This window comes from Lipotes vexillifer, unplaced genomic scaffold (genome assembly GCF_000442215.2).
Source record: "Lipotes vexillifer unplaced genomic scaffold, Lipotes_vexillifer_v1.1 scaffold1176, whole genome shotgun sequence".
NCBI classification, from domain to species: domain Eukaryota; kingdom Metazoa; phylum Chordata; class Mammalia; order Artiodactyla; family Lipotidae; genus Lipotes; species Lipotes vexillifer.
This window is the reverse complement of record NW_006795223.1, coordinates 532,527-549,376: the sequence shown is the minus strand read 5'-3', so window position 1 is coordinate 549,376 and position 16,850 is coordinate 532,527. Positions and strand designations below refer to the sequence as shown.

Here is a 16,850-nt window from a genome sequence, read left to right as displayed (position 1 = left end):
TAGGGAAAACTTAAACCTCTAAGTCAAAGTTTTTCTACATTTAATAGACTGTGCCTTTTAAACATACACACATACACACAAAGAGTACTCAAACCACTGAGAAGTACCAGGAAATTAAAATCCAACTGAAATATATGTCTTTGTTGGGGCCTACCATCTTCAAGACTGATAAAGGTAAGATAGAAATTCACATATTCACAAAGCTACCTGGCCAGTAGAGAACTGGGATTCAGTTTCCCTGGAAGAAAAGATGCTGAACTATGACATCCACTGTATCTTCTGACAGCCAGGTGAATAAACATATCTGGCTATCGGTATAGCAATCATTTGCTTGCTATACCAACTGAAAAAGGTGCCAAGGCTCTAGATTGGTAGTGGTGATTGAAAAGAACTGGTGGAAATACTTAGTATTCTTGTTGGTAAAATAATATAGGTAGCCAAAAACCAAAAAATTAAAACCACATTGGTTCCTCAGGTAAAACTTTCTAAAAGGAAAAACTGATTAAAACTGGTAGCTGTAATCTTTTGGGACATAACTTATGAACATGCATGATATAACTTCCACAAATCAAATATGGACCTCAGAGTTCTAGAGCAACAAACAACCATATCTGAAGTAACTTTGAATTCTTGGTTGAGAAAAGGTATTCCAGATATAAAATCTATATTAAAACCAGTTATTCTAAAATAAAATTTAATTTTGATCTAGCTTATTAATATTATGCCTCATATCACTGCAGAAATTTTAGTAATTTACAAAAATGTCACCCAATTATACGCAGCCTAACATTTTAACATGAATAGAAATGACTAGTTATTAGAGGAAATCATGGATAATCAGAATTGCATCAAAGATGAGCATCTGAATTTCTACTGCTAATACTTCTGATTCCAGCACAAATTAGTGTTCTTAACTATGTTCTCTCCCAATAACATGCTTTTTCATTGTTAAAAAATTTTTTTTCAATTATGCCGACCTAGTAAAATTCATTTTTTGTGGAATAATAATTTTAAATGGCCAGTTTTTGGTTTTTTTTTGCAATCTTATCATTTTTACTTGGACAACTTGTTAAGTCTTTAGAAGTATAACTGACCTTTATTCCTGATGGGAAGAGTAGTGGCAACATTGGCAGGTGGTTTGTCAGGCTCCTGAGGTGGGACAACCATGGGCAGTGCTTGAACTGGTACACGAGGAGCCTAAGACAAATGAAACTGATTATATATCTGCTTTTCCTACACCTTCCATTACATAATTTGCTTTAAATGAAGAATAAGTTACAAAGATCCATTCAAAATATTTTTTCATATGACAATCTCAGGCGACATATTTACTTAAAATGTGTTGGTATCAAATTATTTTCCATGACTTTTTTTTTTTCCGGCCATGCTGCACAGCTTGCGGGATGGGATCTTAGTTCCCCGACCAGGGATTGAACCCAGGACCCAGCAGTGAAAGCGCTGAGTCCCAACCACTGGACACCAGGGAATTCCCTCCATGACATTTTTTTAATGAACTTTGAAATCAAAAGATTATTCTGGCCACAGTAAGAAAGCAAAGCAAAATCATATCAATGTAAAATTTGAATATTATATCAGAGGTTCATTAACCATATCAAGTATGTTATCTATGAAAAGAACTACATATTATAACAAAAAACAATCTAGTTTAATCTTGAACTATGACCGAAAAAGAGAAAAAGATGATATAACATAAAATGCTTTAGTTTAGAAGCTTACCCTATTTAAATCGTGGGATGGGGGCGTTAACTGAGTGACATCTGGTGGAGGGGCTGAAAGCAAGTTATTAGGATAGTCCAAAAGATAGCAAACAACGCTTGTATGACCACCTTTTGCTGCTTCTATCAACATAGTCGAGCCATCCTAAAAGAGTGAATATGGAAGGGGGAAAAATTTTTTTTAAAGTTAATTTACAGAAACAATAAGGAAGATATAGCCAACAGGCCCCAGACACATTAAAGTTTTAGGTTTAGTAAAGAACACTTTTCTCTAAAAACAGAAGAAAATGAACACATTTAGAATGCCAATACAAGTGGAACTTATAGATAATAATTTGTTATGCTCAAAAGTGAAAATTAATTCACAATGCTACCTGAAGCATTTGAGTTACATACTTTTAAACGGTGAGTAGGATCTGCCCCATGAGCCAAAAGTAGTTCCACCACTGCCAGATGACCCCCTGCACAAGCCAGGGACAGTACAGTATGGTCATTGTTAGCTGTGGTTCTATTCACATTTGCTCCTAAAACAGACAAGGCATGAAAAATCATGTTAATAGAGAGTTGTTTCTTAAATTATGGTAAACTTCAAAATCGAAGAGTAGAGAGAACAGTATAATGAAGCCCCACATACCCATTACCCAGCTTCAATGATTATAAACACGGCCAATCTCATTTCACATATACCCACATCCATTCTCCTCTCCCATCTTGAATTATTCTAAAACAAATCCCAGACAAACATGATATAATTTCATCCACAAATGTTTCAGTATGAACCATTAAAAGATAATGATAAAAATACATATTATTCCTAATATAATCACTGTTTTAAAAAAGTAAATTATCTACATTTTAATATCTTCAGTGGGAAAGATGACTAAAAACCAATAAAAAATAAACCACACTGCCCTCTATGGGCCAAATATGGAAGGAATTAACAAAAAATAGTAAGTAATAGTAGTATAATCTTTTTTCATTGGGAAATATCTGAGAATGAGAACAGGTATATTTTCCCCTTAATATGAATTCATCCCTGATTTGGAGCACTGTGCTATGCATGTGGGAAATGGAAATAAAATACCCGGAAGAAACTGGAATCAGATTCATTAAAATTAACCAAAGAAGAGAGGAGATAATAACTGAAAATAATTTCATTCTTGAGAATACTATGTCTTATTTATAAACATGTAACACAAGGAAGTGTTCAAATTGTGCAAAATACTTTGACCAGTAAGTTATTTCTGATTTATTTTCTTTACCTACAAAAGATTTCAAACTTTAGGCTACCTTTGTTATTAAGGATTTTGGTATTCAAAGTGGAATAAATGACCATGAATGAAAATGCATTTTTGGCATATTTGTTCCATTTCAATTTTGATTTTTCTGGGGGGTGCTATATTTATGACCACAGCTCTATGTTTTACAAAGAAGGAAACTTAGGCCCAAGGAAATATAAAGAAGAAAAGTGACTTGCCTTCAAATTAATCAGTGGCAGAAACAACATAAAAATCCAAGTTTCGAGATATATTATTATATAAACAGAAAAGACTTCAAGGTATCTAAACCCTCAAAGTTTTTTACATAGAGAAATTTTTCTGTATTGAAATGTTTTTTAACAAGGGTGGTATTCGGTATCAGAACTCTTCACAGTTTGGAATGGTTCTATGTGTTGCAGGATGTTTATCAACTACCCACTCACAAAATTCTCAGTAGCATCCCTCCACCACGTGACACCTCCAAAATGTTCTTTACCTGTAAATCTCTTAATACCCAAGGGCAGGGGACAGATACCTGTGGAAAAAAATTACTGCCTTACACAAACCTACCTTTACTAATTAGGAACTGAACGGTACAAACATGACCAGCTCTTGCAGCTTTCATTAAAGGAGTTCTTCCACCTTCAGATTCATGTTCCTGTTTAAAAACCACAGACTTACTTGATATTTAATTTCTAATGAACAATTATTCCCTTTCATGAAAATCAAAAGGAAGAGAACTGAACTAATTTCAGAATCTAAATATATTAAATAACATGCTTTGAAGTAAATCAAGGAATACATTCTTTAATTTAAACAACCTCAAATTAGAAACATGTTCTATGGAAATATAGATAAATTAAGAACTGGGGTTATATTCATGTGATTGTTACACCCTCATCTAAATCCATCTGGGTAATTTTTCCTTCTCTCTACAAAAAGGACTGTGGAACTTGAACAATGAATGGCACTCTAGCACAGCCCTCTCCAAACAATCAACATTATCAACATTATCCTAATCCACTACAAGTGATTTTCTTTTCATAAGTTTGTATCCTACATGTGTGAATTTCTCTAAGTATATCACTCTCTGTCTTTACAGACTTCCCATTATCTCTATTTTACCTTACATAAAAATAACAAGGCTAGTGATATTTAATACCATCAATTATAAGATATTACTAGAGATTTCTGGGTTTCAAAAGGATGGAGAACCAGCTGCATTTTTGCAATTCAGAATATCAGCATAGGAAAAATGTTCAGATCTTACAGTATAAAGGTTTGAGGAAAAAAACACCTTTTATAAAGCATTTTACATGCCAATATTTTTTACACTTACATCTGATGATTCTTCTCTTAAGCCATACACTAAGTTGTTTTCATTGCAATTAACTAAGCAAGATTACATTGCTGTATGTTTCACAGTCACTGTAGTAAACACTGGAAATTTAGTTCCTAAGCTGAAGAAGCTCAAAACCTAATAAGAATATACGCATGACTAGCTAGAATATAATGTGCGTCATAAGTTCTCCAGGAGTTGTACCAACACAGACAGAGCTGAAGGAGGCCACAATAGTAATCTAATTTAACCCTCTCCTTTCATAAATGAGGAAAGAGAAGTAAAGTTTAAGTTAAGAAACCAGTTAATTGAGGAGCCTGTTTCTGCCTGCATGTGAGGTTCTGTCATAAACTATGAACTTCTACAGGAAAACACATTTGCTTATTAATCTCAGCCCCATGAACACACGGGTGCTTATGTTTTAAATAAAACCTACCTTTCTTACTCCCTCACAGGCTAAACTGGAAGAATGACTATTTTCCCCACACACAATTGCTTTTTTCTTCCCTACCTCTCAGGCTGTACTCATACTATTTCTTCCAACTGGAGTATCTCTTTTGTAACAACAGCGCAGTATCTACCTCTCTAAACCTTACCCAGCCCCAAACATAACATCTCAGATGACGTCTTCACCTCTTCTGAGCTTTTTTACTGTCTGTCCTTTCCCTATGACATCTCTTTGTAATCTACCTTAAAATGACCTCAGTAGGGACTTCCCTGGTGGCGCAGTGGTTAAGAATCTGCCTGCCAATGCAGGGGACACGGGTTCGAGCCCTGGTCCAGGAAGACCCCACATGCTGTGGAGCAACTAAGCCCGTGCGCCACAACTACTGAAGACCACGCACCTAGAGCCTGTGCTCAGCAACAAGAGAAGCCACTGCAATGAGAAAACCGCGCACCACAATGAAGAGTAACCCCCGCTCGCCACAACTAGAGAAAGCCTGTGCGCAGCAACGAAGACCCAATGCGGCCCAAAATAAATAAATAAATATTTTAAAAAATGACCTCAGTATTTCATCCTTCTCACTAAATAAAAAGTTATTTGAGGGAAAATATTAGTTACTGAATACTTATCTTTTTAACTCCTTTACTTAATAATGCTTTGAATGGTATAGGTACAATTTATTTCCTAAACTATAGTGAAATGCCTCTAAGCCATATTTGCCTTTTTATGACAGATCAGAAAAGCTTCTAAAAATAGCTAAGTACTTAAGAGAAAATCTGTATTATTATGATTAATTATTAATATATCAAACACAAAATTTTCCCTTTTTTGTAGGGGAAAAGGGGTAGTAGACTGGATAGTCCTGCTAACAAGGAAAATAAGAATGGACACCAAACAGCATAGGAAAAAAATATGACTAAATGAGATAAAGAATGGCAAAAAGGCCAACATAAAATCAGAAATAAAGAAATACCTTTTGTCTATAATCTCCTTTCAATTAATTTCTTGTCTTAGCTTTAAATATTAAGATTTAGAAAGTGACAGAGCTTACCAGATCTGCTCCTGCCTGAAGTAAGACATCTGCTACATCGGTATGACCATTTTCACAGGCGTATGTTAGTGCTGTATCCCCTGTTGCTGTTGTTGCATGAACATTAGCTCCTGCAGTAGTGTTAGATACACAGCCTTAATAAAAGAATCATAAGACACAAATGTGGATACTGAAATTTCTTCTAGATAAGCCATATCTCCTCAAATTAGACAAAACAGCCTTATCCATTTCTAGAAATAGAGAATACTGTCAGCATCTTTAAAAGCAAAAAAGAAAAAAAATTAGAAATAGATTACTGCTTAAAATTAAAACTGCAGATATTTCAAACAGCAATAAGGTAAATTATTTATTCAAAATACACTAAAAATTTATCACATTATTTTTCTATACACATTCAGTGCATCATACATCAAAAAAAAGCTATTTGCATTGCAATATTTTTACTTAAATAAATGTTTTTTACTTAAAAAAACTCCCAAATGCAAAAATGCCTACCTGCAGCTAATAAGTATTTAACTAACTCCAAATGACCCTCTTGAGCAGCTTCCATTAAAGGGGTAGAACACCCTAGTTCTATATCAGCTCCTGCCTTAATTAGAAAGTCTGCCACTTCCAGAAAGCCTCCACAGCAAGCCAAAGTCAAGGCAGTTTCTTGAGTTTCTTCTGTCTGTGCATTGATATTTGCTCCTAAAATAAAGATTCTAATTATTTAAAGAAAGTCATTAACTTATTCCAGAGATAAGCAAAACATGATTATTTCCTAGTAAACTATACATCAAAAATGAACATTTATATTAATTTACTAAATGATGAAGTACCTCTCCCCTATTTTAGGAGGCAGTTAAAAATAAAGAAAACTATCAAAACCATACCCACTAGTCCATATTTGACGTACACTGCTAGAATAAGATTTATTCAGCTAGAAGGTACAAGTCATGTGATTTAAGGCCTTAGAAAATAAACCACATTCCCTAGTTATAAAGGTTCAAAATAATGATGATAAAGATGTTGATGAAAATAATAATAGATAATATTTAATATGTTGTTGTCAGGTAATATTTAAAGCATTTTACATATTATCGTTAGCTCCATTTTTACAGCTAAGGAAATTGAGATTAACTAACTTGCCCAAGGTCACAACATTATCATCATCACTACAACCACCATCACCACAGTTAACACTTAACAGACACTATATGACAAACAGTGTTCTAAAAGCTTCATACACATCTATAAATTCTCAAAACAACCCTACAGACAACAAAATTGAGGCACAGAAGGTTAGAGACTTGCCTAGAGTTACAAAATCAGCAAGCAGTGGATTTGTGATTCAAACTAAGAAGTCTGCTCCAAAAACTATGCTTTTAAAATTCTAGTCAATATTACCTCTCAGTAAAAGGTTTTTTAAAAATGTGCCATTCCTCCTAAATTTGTACAAACAAAACCTTTACTACTAAAAGAGATATAAAACCAGGCTACCAATATGGATAGAGATGCGAGATTACTTCTAAAGTTAAGGTATCTTAATACAGTCAAGTAACTGTTTCACTTTCCCCAAAAGAGAAGCCCACACAATGTACTGAGCTCCTTGACAGCTTCTTATACATGCATTGTTGCATTCTCATCAAGCTAGTCCTTATGGCAAGATTTCCCATAGTGTACTTTATGAAACACTAGAAACATCAAATATTTATTAATAGGTATTCTGCCCTAAGAGGCATTCTCTCAATATATTAGCTGCAGAAATGCTAAATCTCATACATGTCCCTACATAACCTACAACCCTATCCCACCCCCACTTCTCTCTATTTTTATTCACACAGCACAAAATGGCTCAGAAAGCTCTTAAATAGTAAAGAAGTCCATTTGATTTTATTTAGTACAGTATGAGAGCTGTTTTCAAAGAAAATATTTCATCTTTAGTTTTTGTGATAGCACCTCATTACAAATCTACTAGAAAAATGAAATAAATTCAATTTTATAAAATCATAATCTTACATTTTACACATTTATGCGTTAGTGTCTTGATTGGTATTGGTTACCTTGGCCTAAAAGTAACGCCACCATTTCTTCATGTCCTTCACGAGCAGCTTCCATCAATGGTGTATAACCTTCATCATTGACCTCTTCCAGGCTAGCTCCTCTTTCAATAAGTAAAGCCGCAAGTTCCACGTGCCCACCACATGCAGCCAAAGTCAATGGTGATTCAAATGAATCAGCAGGCATGTTCACTTGGGCACCACTGTCAAGAAGTAACCTAGCTACTTCAACGTGGCCATCCTGATTACAATGCAATTAAAAAAAACTGAATCAGCACCATTAAGAAAATCTTTAAAAATACTTCTCAATTGCTATACAATGAAGTTTACTAATCTCAATTCAAATAAGAATTAATAAATCTACATTTAACAGGTGAGTAAGCAAGCATTAATTAAGACATATCTACAGTTTACTCTAGTAGTAAATAGCAATTGAGAATATAAAATATGTAGAAAAATATCTTCAATCAAAAAGCTTATTAACCATCAGAAAAAACAAACCGGTAAGCACATAAAATAAGAGATTACTGTGAGATAACATCAACACTGCATAGTATAAGCTTAAATGCTAAAAGTATAAAGTTTAGAAAGGGAAAGTAGGATTTTCATAGAAACTTTAAGGATAAGCAAAGTTTTGGCTAGGTAGAGAAAGAAAAATCCAATACTTTTTTGGGGAGTGGGGGAATTGAGCATGATGGGAAAAGGGAACACAATATGTACATGGTAATTTCTTTGTTGTTCGACAATCAAATGCCAGTGAAAATTAAGAAAAAGAAAAAGAAGTTCTCTCTTAATATCTTCTGTCTTCTTTACCAGTCTCCCTTTCTCACAGTTTTCCTAAATATTGGCAACCCCAAGGCTCACTTTTCCATTCTTTCTTCCTTTGATACATTTTTTCCTTCTGTATTACCTCACAGACATTTCATCTTCTTTTGAACATGTCATGCCCATTTTTACCTTGGTACTTGCCATATTACACAACTTTAATATCTTATCACTGTGGTTACTTTACTGTTCCTTTAGCTCAGAATTTTCTCCTTCCATAAGTAGTCAACTCCTACATTTCCTTTAAAGTCCAGTTTAAAACCTCAGTCTCTTAGCAAGTCTCCAAAACGTATGGCCCCTACTAGTATCTTTCATCTACTTATAACACTTACTTACATTGCATGCAGAGTAGGTCTACAGAATATTCCACTTTAATTTTTTAATCTACATATAGTTTGTTTCTCTAATGGGGGTGGCAAGGATGTTTTAAGTTCCTTACACATATTATGTCATTTAATCCTCACAACAACCCTAGAGAAGGATATTATTTTAACAGATGGGGAACTCAAAACCCTCCCAGAAAATTTGTTTAATCAAAAGAATAATTTACTAAAGCAAACACTGGTATGGCAATAAGAAAAACAAAAAATAACTCAAGTCTTAAATGGCTACCTAATCTTTTTTAATTAGTAATTAAAATTTAACATCCTTTCAATAATCATTCTCTGAAGGGAAGTTGAGAAAAGAAACTTAAAATTAATTTGGGGTCTGTTTTATCTTTGGTGTATTTTTCTCATAAATCTGCCTATAATGTTATTCTGATTCATTTCTGTGCCACAAGTCATAGACTGAGATACAAAAGTTTAAGAGTACTATTATTACACATTCTCAAGTACAAATTTTAAAAAAAAGTTCTTAAAAAAAGGAATTCAGGGCTGAGAATAGACCATGATAGAGGATCTTTGGGAAGGGAGAATCTTGGGAAAGGGATCTTTGGGAAAGGAGAATGACAGAGGGAGAATTATGTAATGCAGATAATATTCTAATTTCAAATTTTTCATAAATTTTAAATTATGGATTTGATGAACATGTTTTACTTAGTATTATGTGCATACTCTGTGGATTATGTTCTCATTTTTAATATCCTTGATCAACTTTTAAAAAGTCACTTTTTGTGCCAATTACACAAAACCAGTATAACTATGGGAGACTAAGAAAATGAAGGTAGTGCTACAAAGCTTCAGAAAGCACCTCTGATAGAAGTTAATACTGCACGACTGGCTCTTATAACTCAGATAGCTGAGGTTCTGATCCACAAGTCATGATAAACAGAATCTTTGAACCCAAGGAAATGGCACTCACTATACACTGACTCTGTCTCTACCTAATATATAAATAATATTTCATGTATGTATTTCACCAATCTTACCATGCAAGCCTCCATTAAAGCAGTGTGCATTTCATCTGTTTTATGCTCTTGATCTGCGCCTGCTTCCAAAAGAAATCGCACCATCTCTAGATGTCCTAAACCAAAAGTTTATAAGATTACTTTAAAACATTTTATTATTCCCCAAAAATAAAATTAACAATATTTTGAAAAGTTGTATTTAACTTACAGTAATACATTTATTACCATAATACTAAAGTCAGCTACAAGCCACCCTCAACTGCCCAACACAAATTATACAAGTGATCTGTGCTGTTCTACTCCTTACCCTGTTACCCTAGAAACTGCTATTACTAAAATCCTTGCTGTAGGTGAGCAAAGGTGGCCCTAAAATGCAACACCCAGAATATCCCCTCTACAACCTTTTTAGGGCCCAGGAATGCCATAGTTATTTTATTTATACTATAGACTAAATTAGTTTTGTGAACTAGTAGCCTGGGATGATAATCCTCATTGAAGTTATTTCTATGAGGAAATGAGCTTTAAGTTTCCATAACTAACTCACAGACATTTTAGGAACAACCTGCTTGTAAGTTGGAAACCATATATATAAAAATATTCTTGAAACAACACCATTTATATTTATTCATTTATTTAGATATAAACATATACATACACATACATATATATATACACACATATATTTATGTAGTTTCAAATAAACCATATGCTTCAGTTCAGATAAAGATTACCTTGTGAGTAGTTACAATGAACATAAATTATATTTTAAAAAGGACTTCAGATACTATGTAAGAAACAGTAGAAAAGTGACTAATTTTTTTCCAACTTCATCTGGAAATGAGCTGCAGTCAATTTTCAGTCAACTGGAAATGGAGGAAGGAGTGGATGGCAGAATCATGAACAGTTAAAATTAACTCTGTTGAATAAGTGTAGCACCTGCCATACCTTGTTTTTGCTAACAAACTATCTCTCTTTCCTCTCTGTCATTCTCCCTTCCCAAAGATCCACATCAATGTTTAGTCTCAGCCTGAATTCTATCCCTTCCCCATCTCCTCCTTGTCAATCTGTATCCTAGGAGACCTCACCAGAAATAGGGGAAAGTAAGAGTGTCCATGGATCCTTGGAAGTAGTAGAGATGTTCTCCACCAGCTCAGTTCTATATCCAGTTTCTCTAAGGAAAGCCTGCAAGCCCCAACCTCAGCAGGGTGGGGCTACAAGCATAGGAGAGAGGGAAGAGTAGTTATATCTATCTCAAAGCTCATTGGCCATCTGGGTCTCAGCAGTAAAATGGAGCTAGTTCCGGTTTCAAAAGTATTTGATGGAAAGGTAAGACAGAGCCACCCAATCAGCCTGCCCTGGAGAGGCTGCCCCAAGGCTTAATTTCTCCCCTCCCAATGAAGATCAACCTCTGCATAACTACTAAACAGAACTGGAGAAGTAAGAGACCTCAGCTGTGCTTCCTAAGTACCCTTAATCTGAATTATCTGTAACGAGATAATCAAAAGTCCTTTAGAGCACATTTTTACATTTAACTTAAATTTTAGTCACTTATGTGTCTAAGGAGTATTTTAGCCATGATTTTTAAGTGAAGTTATTCCAAAAGACCTAACAAAACCCTGGCCACTCTGAAGTACTGACAGAATGAAACAAAACAACAGGAGGTCTGACACAAGGGTGAAGGAATCAAAGCCCTGGGTGCAAAATTTAAGGAGACATTCTCACTCACAAGCTAGTGCACGTGAAGATTCAGCCATGGAGAGTGAGTGCCTCCTTAACTTTTTTTTTTTCCTCCTTAACTTTTATACCTTGCCTTGCAAGAGCTTTTTCTTGATGCCTCTGGGTCAAAAATGTATCACTTATTTTATGATACAATCATGACACAGCTGCAGATGGTAGAAAACATTGAAGTGAATGGGCTCTGCAGGTATAAAATCTCATGAAATTTTCTTTTTAAAGCGTTTCTTAGTTTAGGGCTTCCCTGGTGGCGCAGTGGTTGAGAATCTGCCTGCTAATGCAGGGGACACGGGTTTGAGCCCTGGTCTGGGAGGATCCCACATGCCGCAGAGCAACTGGGCCCGTGAGCCACAACTACTGAACCTGCGCATCTGGAGCCTGTGCTCCGCAACGAGAGGCCGCAATAGTGAGAGGCCGGCGCACCACGATGAAGAGTGGCCCCCGCTTACCACAACTAGAGAAAGCCCTGGCACAGAAACGAAGACCCAACACAGCAAAAATAAATAAAATAAATTAATAAACTCCTACCCCCAACATCTTCTTTAAAAAACAAAATATGTTTCTTAGTTTATAGCAATTTATCTGTCAAAAAGGTTGATTCTGAAAAATGTCTGGCTCTGTGGCTGTCTTTTTAGAATCTAGAATCTAGATTAACTAGCCGAGGACCAAGTATCTTTCCAGACAATTATCTTGCCCCCACCAAAGAAGATATTTTACTCTATTATCAATATTTTCAAGTTGATTGACATCATTTAGAACACTATGTACCCCCTTTGTACAGCTATATATTGGTAGGTATTCTCAATTTCAACCAGCTCTTCCTTCTAACTTTATTAAACGTGTTAATGATACTCTAAAATTGTTCTTCTGAATACAAACTCCCTCCACACCACTTTTTATTTTCCTTTTCATATATCCTCCTTTCTCTTCAATTTTTTTCCTTTCTTCTTGGTATCCTGAGAAATAGCTTAAGCACCTTCTTGTTAATAAATCATTCTAGCTTCTATTTATTTATTTATTTACTGGCCATATCGCACGGCACGTGGGATCTTAGTTCCCCTACCAGGGATCTAACCCATGCCCCCTGCAGTGGAAGCGTGGAGTCTTAACCACTGGACTGCCAGGGAAGCCCCTCATTCTAGCTTTTATTGCATTTACTTTAAATTTACAGGCTAAACGCTTCTGGATTCAATAGGATTCTTTTGTGTAAACCAGGCAAAATACTCTGACAAGCAAAATCATTAAAAAGTACAGTGCATATTAAAATTAAATAACTGTTTCTAATAAAACAACTGGATCAACAGTCATTTTTCATTGACAATATTTATAATATTGAGTGTATATTTTAAAAGTTTAATATATAAATTTTATATATTAAACTTTTAAACTCTAAAACACTTTAAACACTTATTTATAACGTACTATATACTACTTTATTTTAAGTGACTAACCATTCTATATGAAGTAAATGTCATTTCATGAATTTAAAAACTGTTTAAAAAAAAAGTTCTTTACTGTACCTTTGTAACAAGCTAACGTAAGGGCACTCTCTTTAAATTCATTGGAATGCGTATTAATGCCAGCCCCATTTTCTAGCAGCAATCTGGCTACTTCCACATGTCCAGCACTTCCAGCTTCCATAAGAGGAGTATGACCATTTTCATTATGGTCCTCAATACTAGCACCGGATTCCAAGAGCACCTTTACAACATCTACATAACCTCCAGCACAAGCATATGTAAGTGCTGTATTGCCTATTTGAATGAAGAAAAACAAAGACATTAACATAAAATACCAAAATAAAACAGAGGTTTATTTAGTATCAAAGACAAAACTGAAATGAGAGACTATAATCTTAATAAATTTAGCTATTACACTTATATATATAATTCTTTTCTTCATTACATTTTATCTTACTGAAATCAACTCCCTATTCTTTCCATTTAAAAATCAGGGTAAAACACATGTGGAAAATCAGATACACTTATCACAATTGTAGAGTTATAAAAGAACTGAGCAATTCTGAAACTAACTTCCCACATGAGGGAAAAGTTACACTGATTCTAACTTTAATCAGAGAAATGGTTCCCAAGCTTTATTTTTTCTTTGGATTATAATTATTTGTCATATATAGATATACCTCATACCGTTCCTTTTAATCACGTACTGTTTTCACCACAACTTTACACATCAGTTAACTGGTGGCCAAAGTTAAAATAATTTCAAAAACATTCCCTCTTAATGATAAAAATCTCCCATGTTACACGGGGAAAAAAGTTAACTTCTGGGTAAAATAAGAATTCCTAAAACCCCCTCAAACCAGAACATGCAGACCTTTAAAATTATTTAAAATATTTAATAAATTTAAAAATCTTGCATGAAGGAAATGCACAAAAATATTTTCATACATTTTAGAGCTTTTACACAAATCCATCTATGCCCAAATTTGAAAGAAAAAAAAATGATTTAGATTAACATTGTCTCTTGTGTAACATAATGTTTTCATAATACTTTCTTTTTCTACAGGCCGCAATTTATTAACACTAGGCAATGACAGACCTGCCTTCTTGTTGCGTATCCTTCTTATTCTCCCTATCTTCCCTTCCATTTTCCCCTGATAAATAGGAAACTTGGGTTTGAGAGGTGGAGACCATCCTCTCCACTTCCAAGAGGATGGTCCTTTTAACTGGGCCAGTGTTTAATATAAAAGAACCAAGGCCAGTTAATAGCACTCATACACAAAACAGGAGAAATTTCATTCAAAATACATTCTATATACTTTAAGCCTAATGCACAGATATATACAAATGTGCAGCACTGATAACTGTGAAAGCATCACTAATGATCACTTTCATGTGAATTAATTACTATCAGAGGGTGTTAATATTTAAAAACTGAAAAAGAAGTATGCATAACCTGTTGAAGACTGTGCATTGACATCAGCTTTATGAGCTAGCAGCAACTTCACAATTTTGACATGTCCTCCATTAGCAGCAGCCATTAAAGGTGTAATGTCACCTTTGATCCCCCTATCTTCCACATTGGCATGCATTGCCAACAAAACCTTATGAAAGACAAAGTTTAAAGGATATTAGAAAATGATATTTTCATCAAAAGTTTTTGAACATATGTTAACACCTACCTAGTCATATTACAGAGCCAATAAACAAAAGAGCCAATAAACAAAAAAAATGTATCTAACAAAACTATTTCTTGAAATGAGCCTGATGGTTGATTTTATTTTATTATTCCCTTAATACACAGGCCAAATTAAAACGAAACAATCAAAAAACTGTGAGCTTTATTTTGATAATACAAACCTGTGCAAGCTCATAATATCCAGCAGAACAAGCTAAACAAAGGAGGCTCTCCCCTTCCTCAGTGTGTTCATTTACACTTCGCCCTTCAATGAGTAACTTTCGCACAGCATTTACATCTCCTTCTGAACAGGCTTCTGCCAAACTGCGGCTATTGGGGGAAGAATATTGTAATATCAGGATATAAGAATATAAAAAATTGCCCAGCATAAGTGTTGATTTTTTCAAATTAATCTGGACAGTAGTGCTAAAAAGAATGATTATTTCAATATGACTCATAACAAAAAGAAAATTAAATGATTCAGTTCACTGAGTTTTAAAAATCTACATATAAAAGTCACTGAATTAAAATTATCCACATTACAAAATGTTTTCAGTCATGTAACTGAAAGATAAAGTCTAATTTACTATAAGTAGGGAAAAAATCCAAAATTTTAAAACATAAAATTGTATAGAAAAATCACATGAAGGAAATACAAGTTATAATTACACTTTTGTTTGTTTAGTCACTAGAAAAATTTTATAAGGTTTAATGAAATGGGTAAAACTTTTACTAATTATAAATGCCTATCTGAGTTCTTCAATCAAGTAAAGGGAAATCAGATAGGAAAGTTGTGAGCATGTAATTTTGACTAATCTATGAATAACTGAGAAGGAGATTCTTCTTTTGAAGTATTTACTTATGCCATCATGTTTTGGGGAAGTACGAAAAATATCCAGGTAAGGCAAAGGCTTAATTCAAGCAAAAGGAGAGTGGAAAAAGTGGTGGAACAACAGAAAATTATACTTAGAGTAAAGCATTTGCCCTGTAAATCTTCCAAAAGAATTTCAACTATGGACATTTCTAAAGATTCCTTCACTTGCGGCTAAAATTCATTCTTAGAAAAACACTAATTCCAAGTCTCTTCATTAATATTCTCTTTATTTCAAATATACCTCAATTCTTACAACCTCCTCTTAAAACATGGCCCTGTCACTTCAGGTACTAAAGCCATCATCCATGGATAACCTGTTTTCTATACCTATATTATCACTATGACCCAATTTTAAGAACATCATCCTTAGCCAAGATTATGGTGAAGTCTCCTACGCAGTCTCCCTGCTTTTACCCTTGCTCTCCTTCAGGCTCTTTTCAGTGAAGGAGCCAGAGAGATCTTGCTTAAAAGGAAGTAGACCTGTCACTCCTCTGCTCAGAATCCTCCACTGGCCTTTAATCTTACCCACAGTAAAAGTCAGAATCCTTATAAGACCTGTCCAGTGGTAGGATCTCAAACTCCTCCTTTTACTTCTCTGGTTTCAACACCTACTATTCTCACTTACTCTTTCCTCTTTAGCCAAATTGGCTTTCCCGTTTTTCATCAAAAATGCTAATTAACCTGTAACTCCAAGATTTATGTATCTGCTATCCCTTTGACAAAAAAGCTTCTCCCAGGCACAGCTCACTGCCTTATCTATTTCAGGTCTTTGCTAAAAAGCCACCTTTTAAATGAGGGTTTCCCTGACTACCGTATTAAAAATGCAACATGATCCCTAACTCCAAACACTGCCTTAGCACTTCCGCATTCAATTTCTTCTGCCCATAAACATATCATTGTATGCCATACTATATATTTTGTCTACTTGTTAAGGGTACTGTCACAAAACACCCACCGCGCTCCACTGTTTCTCAAGCTTTGCTGAACAAACATGACTGTCACAAACATGGCCTAGTGTTTTGCTGATCACTTTTAGTAGTGTCAGTGCCAAAATCTATGACT

At 34.6% G+C, this 16,850-nt stretch overlaps 1 protein-coding gene across 3 annotated transcripts in view; it reads right to left on the bottom strand.

Moving 5' to 3' along the window:
* The window catches only part of ANKRD17 (ankyrin repeat domain 17), a 157,254-nt gene that overhangs the window by 62,029 nt on the left and 78,375 nt on the right, over positions 1 to 16,850 (bottom strand). For all 3 annotated transcript variants that reach the window (XM_007467569.1, XM_007467571.1, XM_007467570.1), the window contains exons 4-14: positions 15,097 to 15,244; positions 14,693 to 14,840; positions 13,297 to 13,530; positions 10,064 to 10,158; positions 7,873 to 8,110; positions 6,326 to 6,517; positions 5,831 to 5,940; positions 3,566 to 3,653; positions 2,133 to 2,260; positions 1,738 to 1,881; positions 1,095 to 1,197 (exon numbers count right to left, since the gene is read on the bottom strand). In XM_007467569.1, the coding sequence (XP_007467631.1) occupies positions 1,095 to 1,197; positions 1,738 to 1,881; positions 2,133 to 2,260; positions 3,566 to 3,653; positions 5,831 to 5,940; positions 6,326 to 6,517; positions 7,873 to 8,110; positions 10,064 to 10,158; positions 13,297 to 13,530; positions 14,693 to 14,840; positions 15,097 to 15,244 (1,628 nt within the window). The remainder of the gene's footprint in view (positions 1 to 1,094; positions 1,198 to 1,737; positions 1,882 to 2,132; positions 2,261 to 3,565; positions 3,654 to 5,830; positions 5,941 to 6,325; positions 6,518 to 7,872; positions 8,111 to 10,063; positions 10,159 to 13,296; positions 13,531 to 14,692; positions 14,841 to 15,096; positions 15,245 to 16,850) is intronic.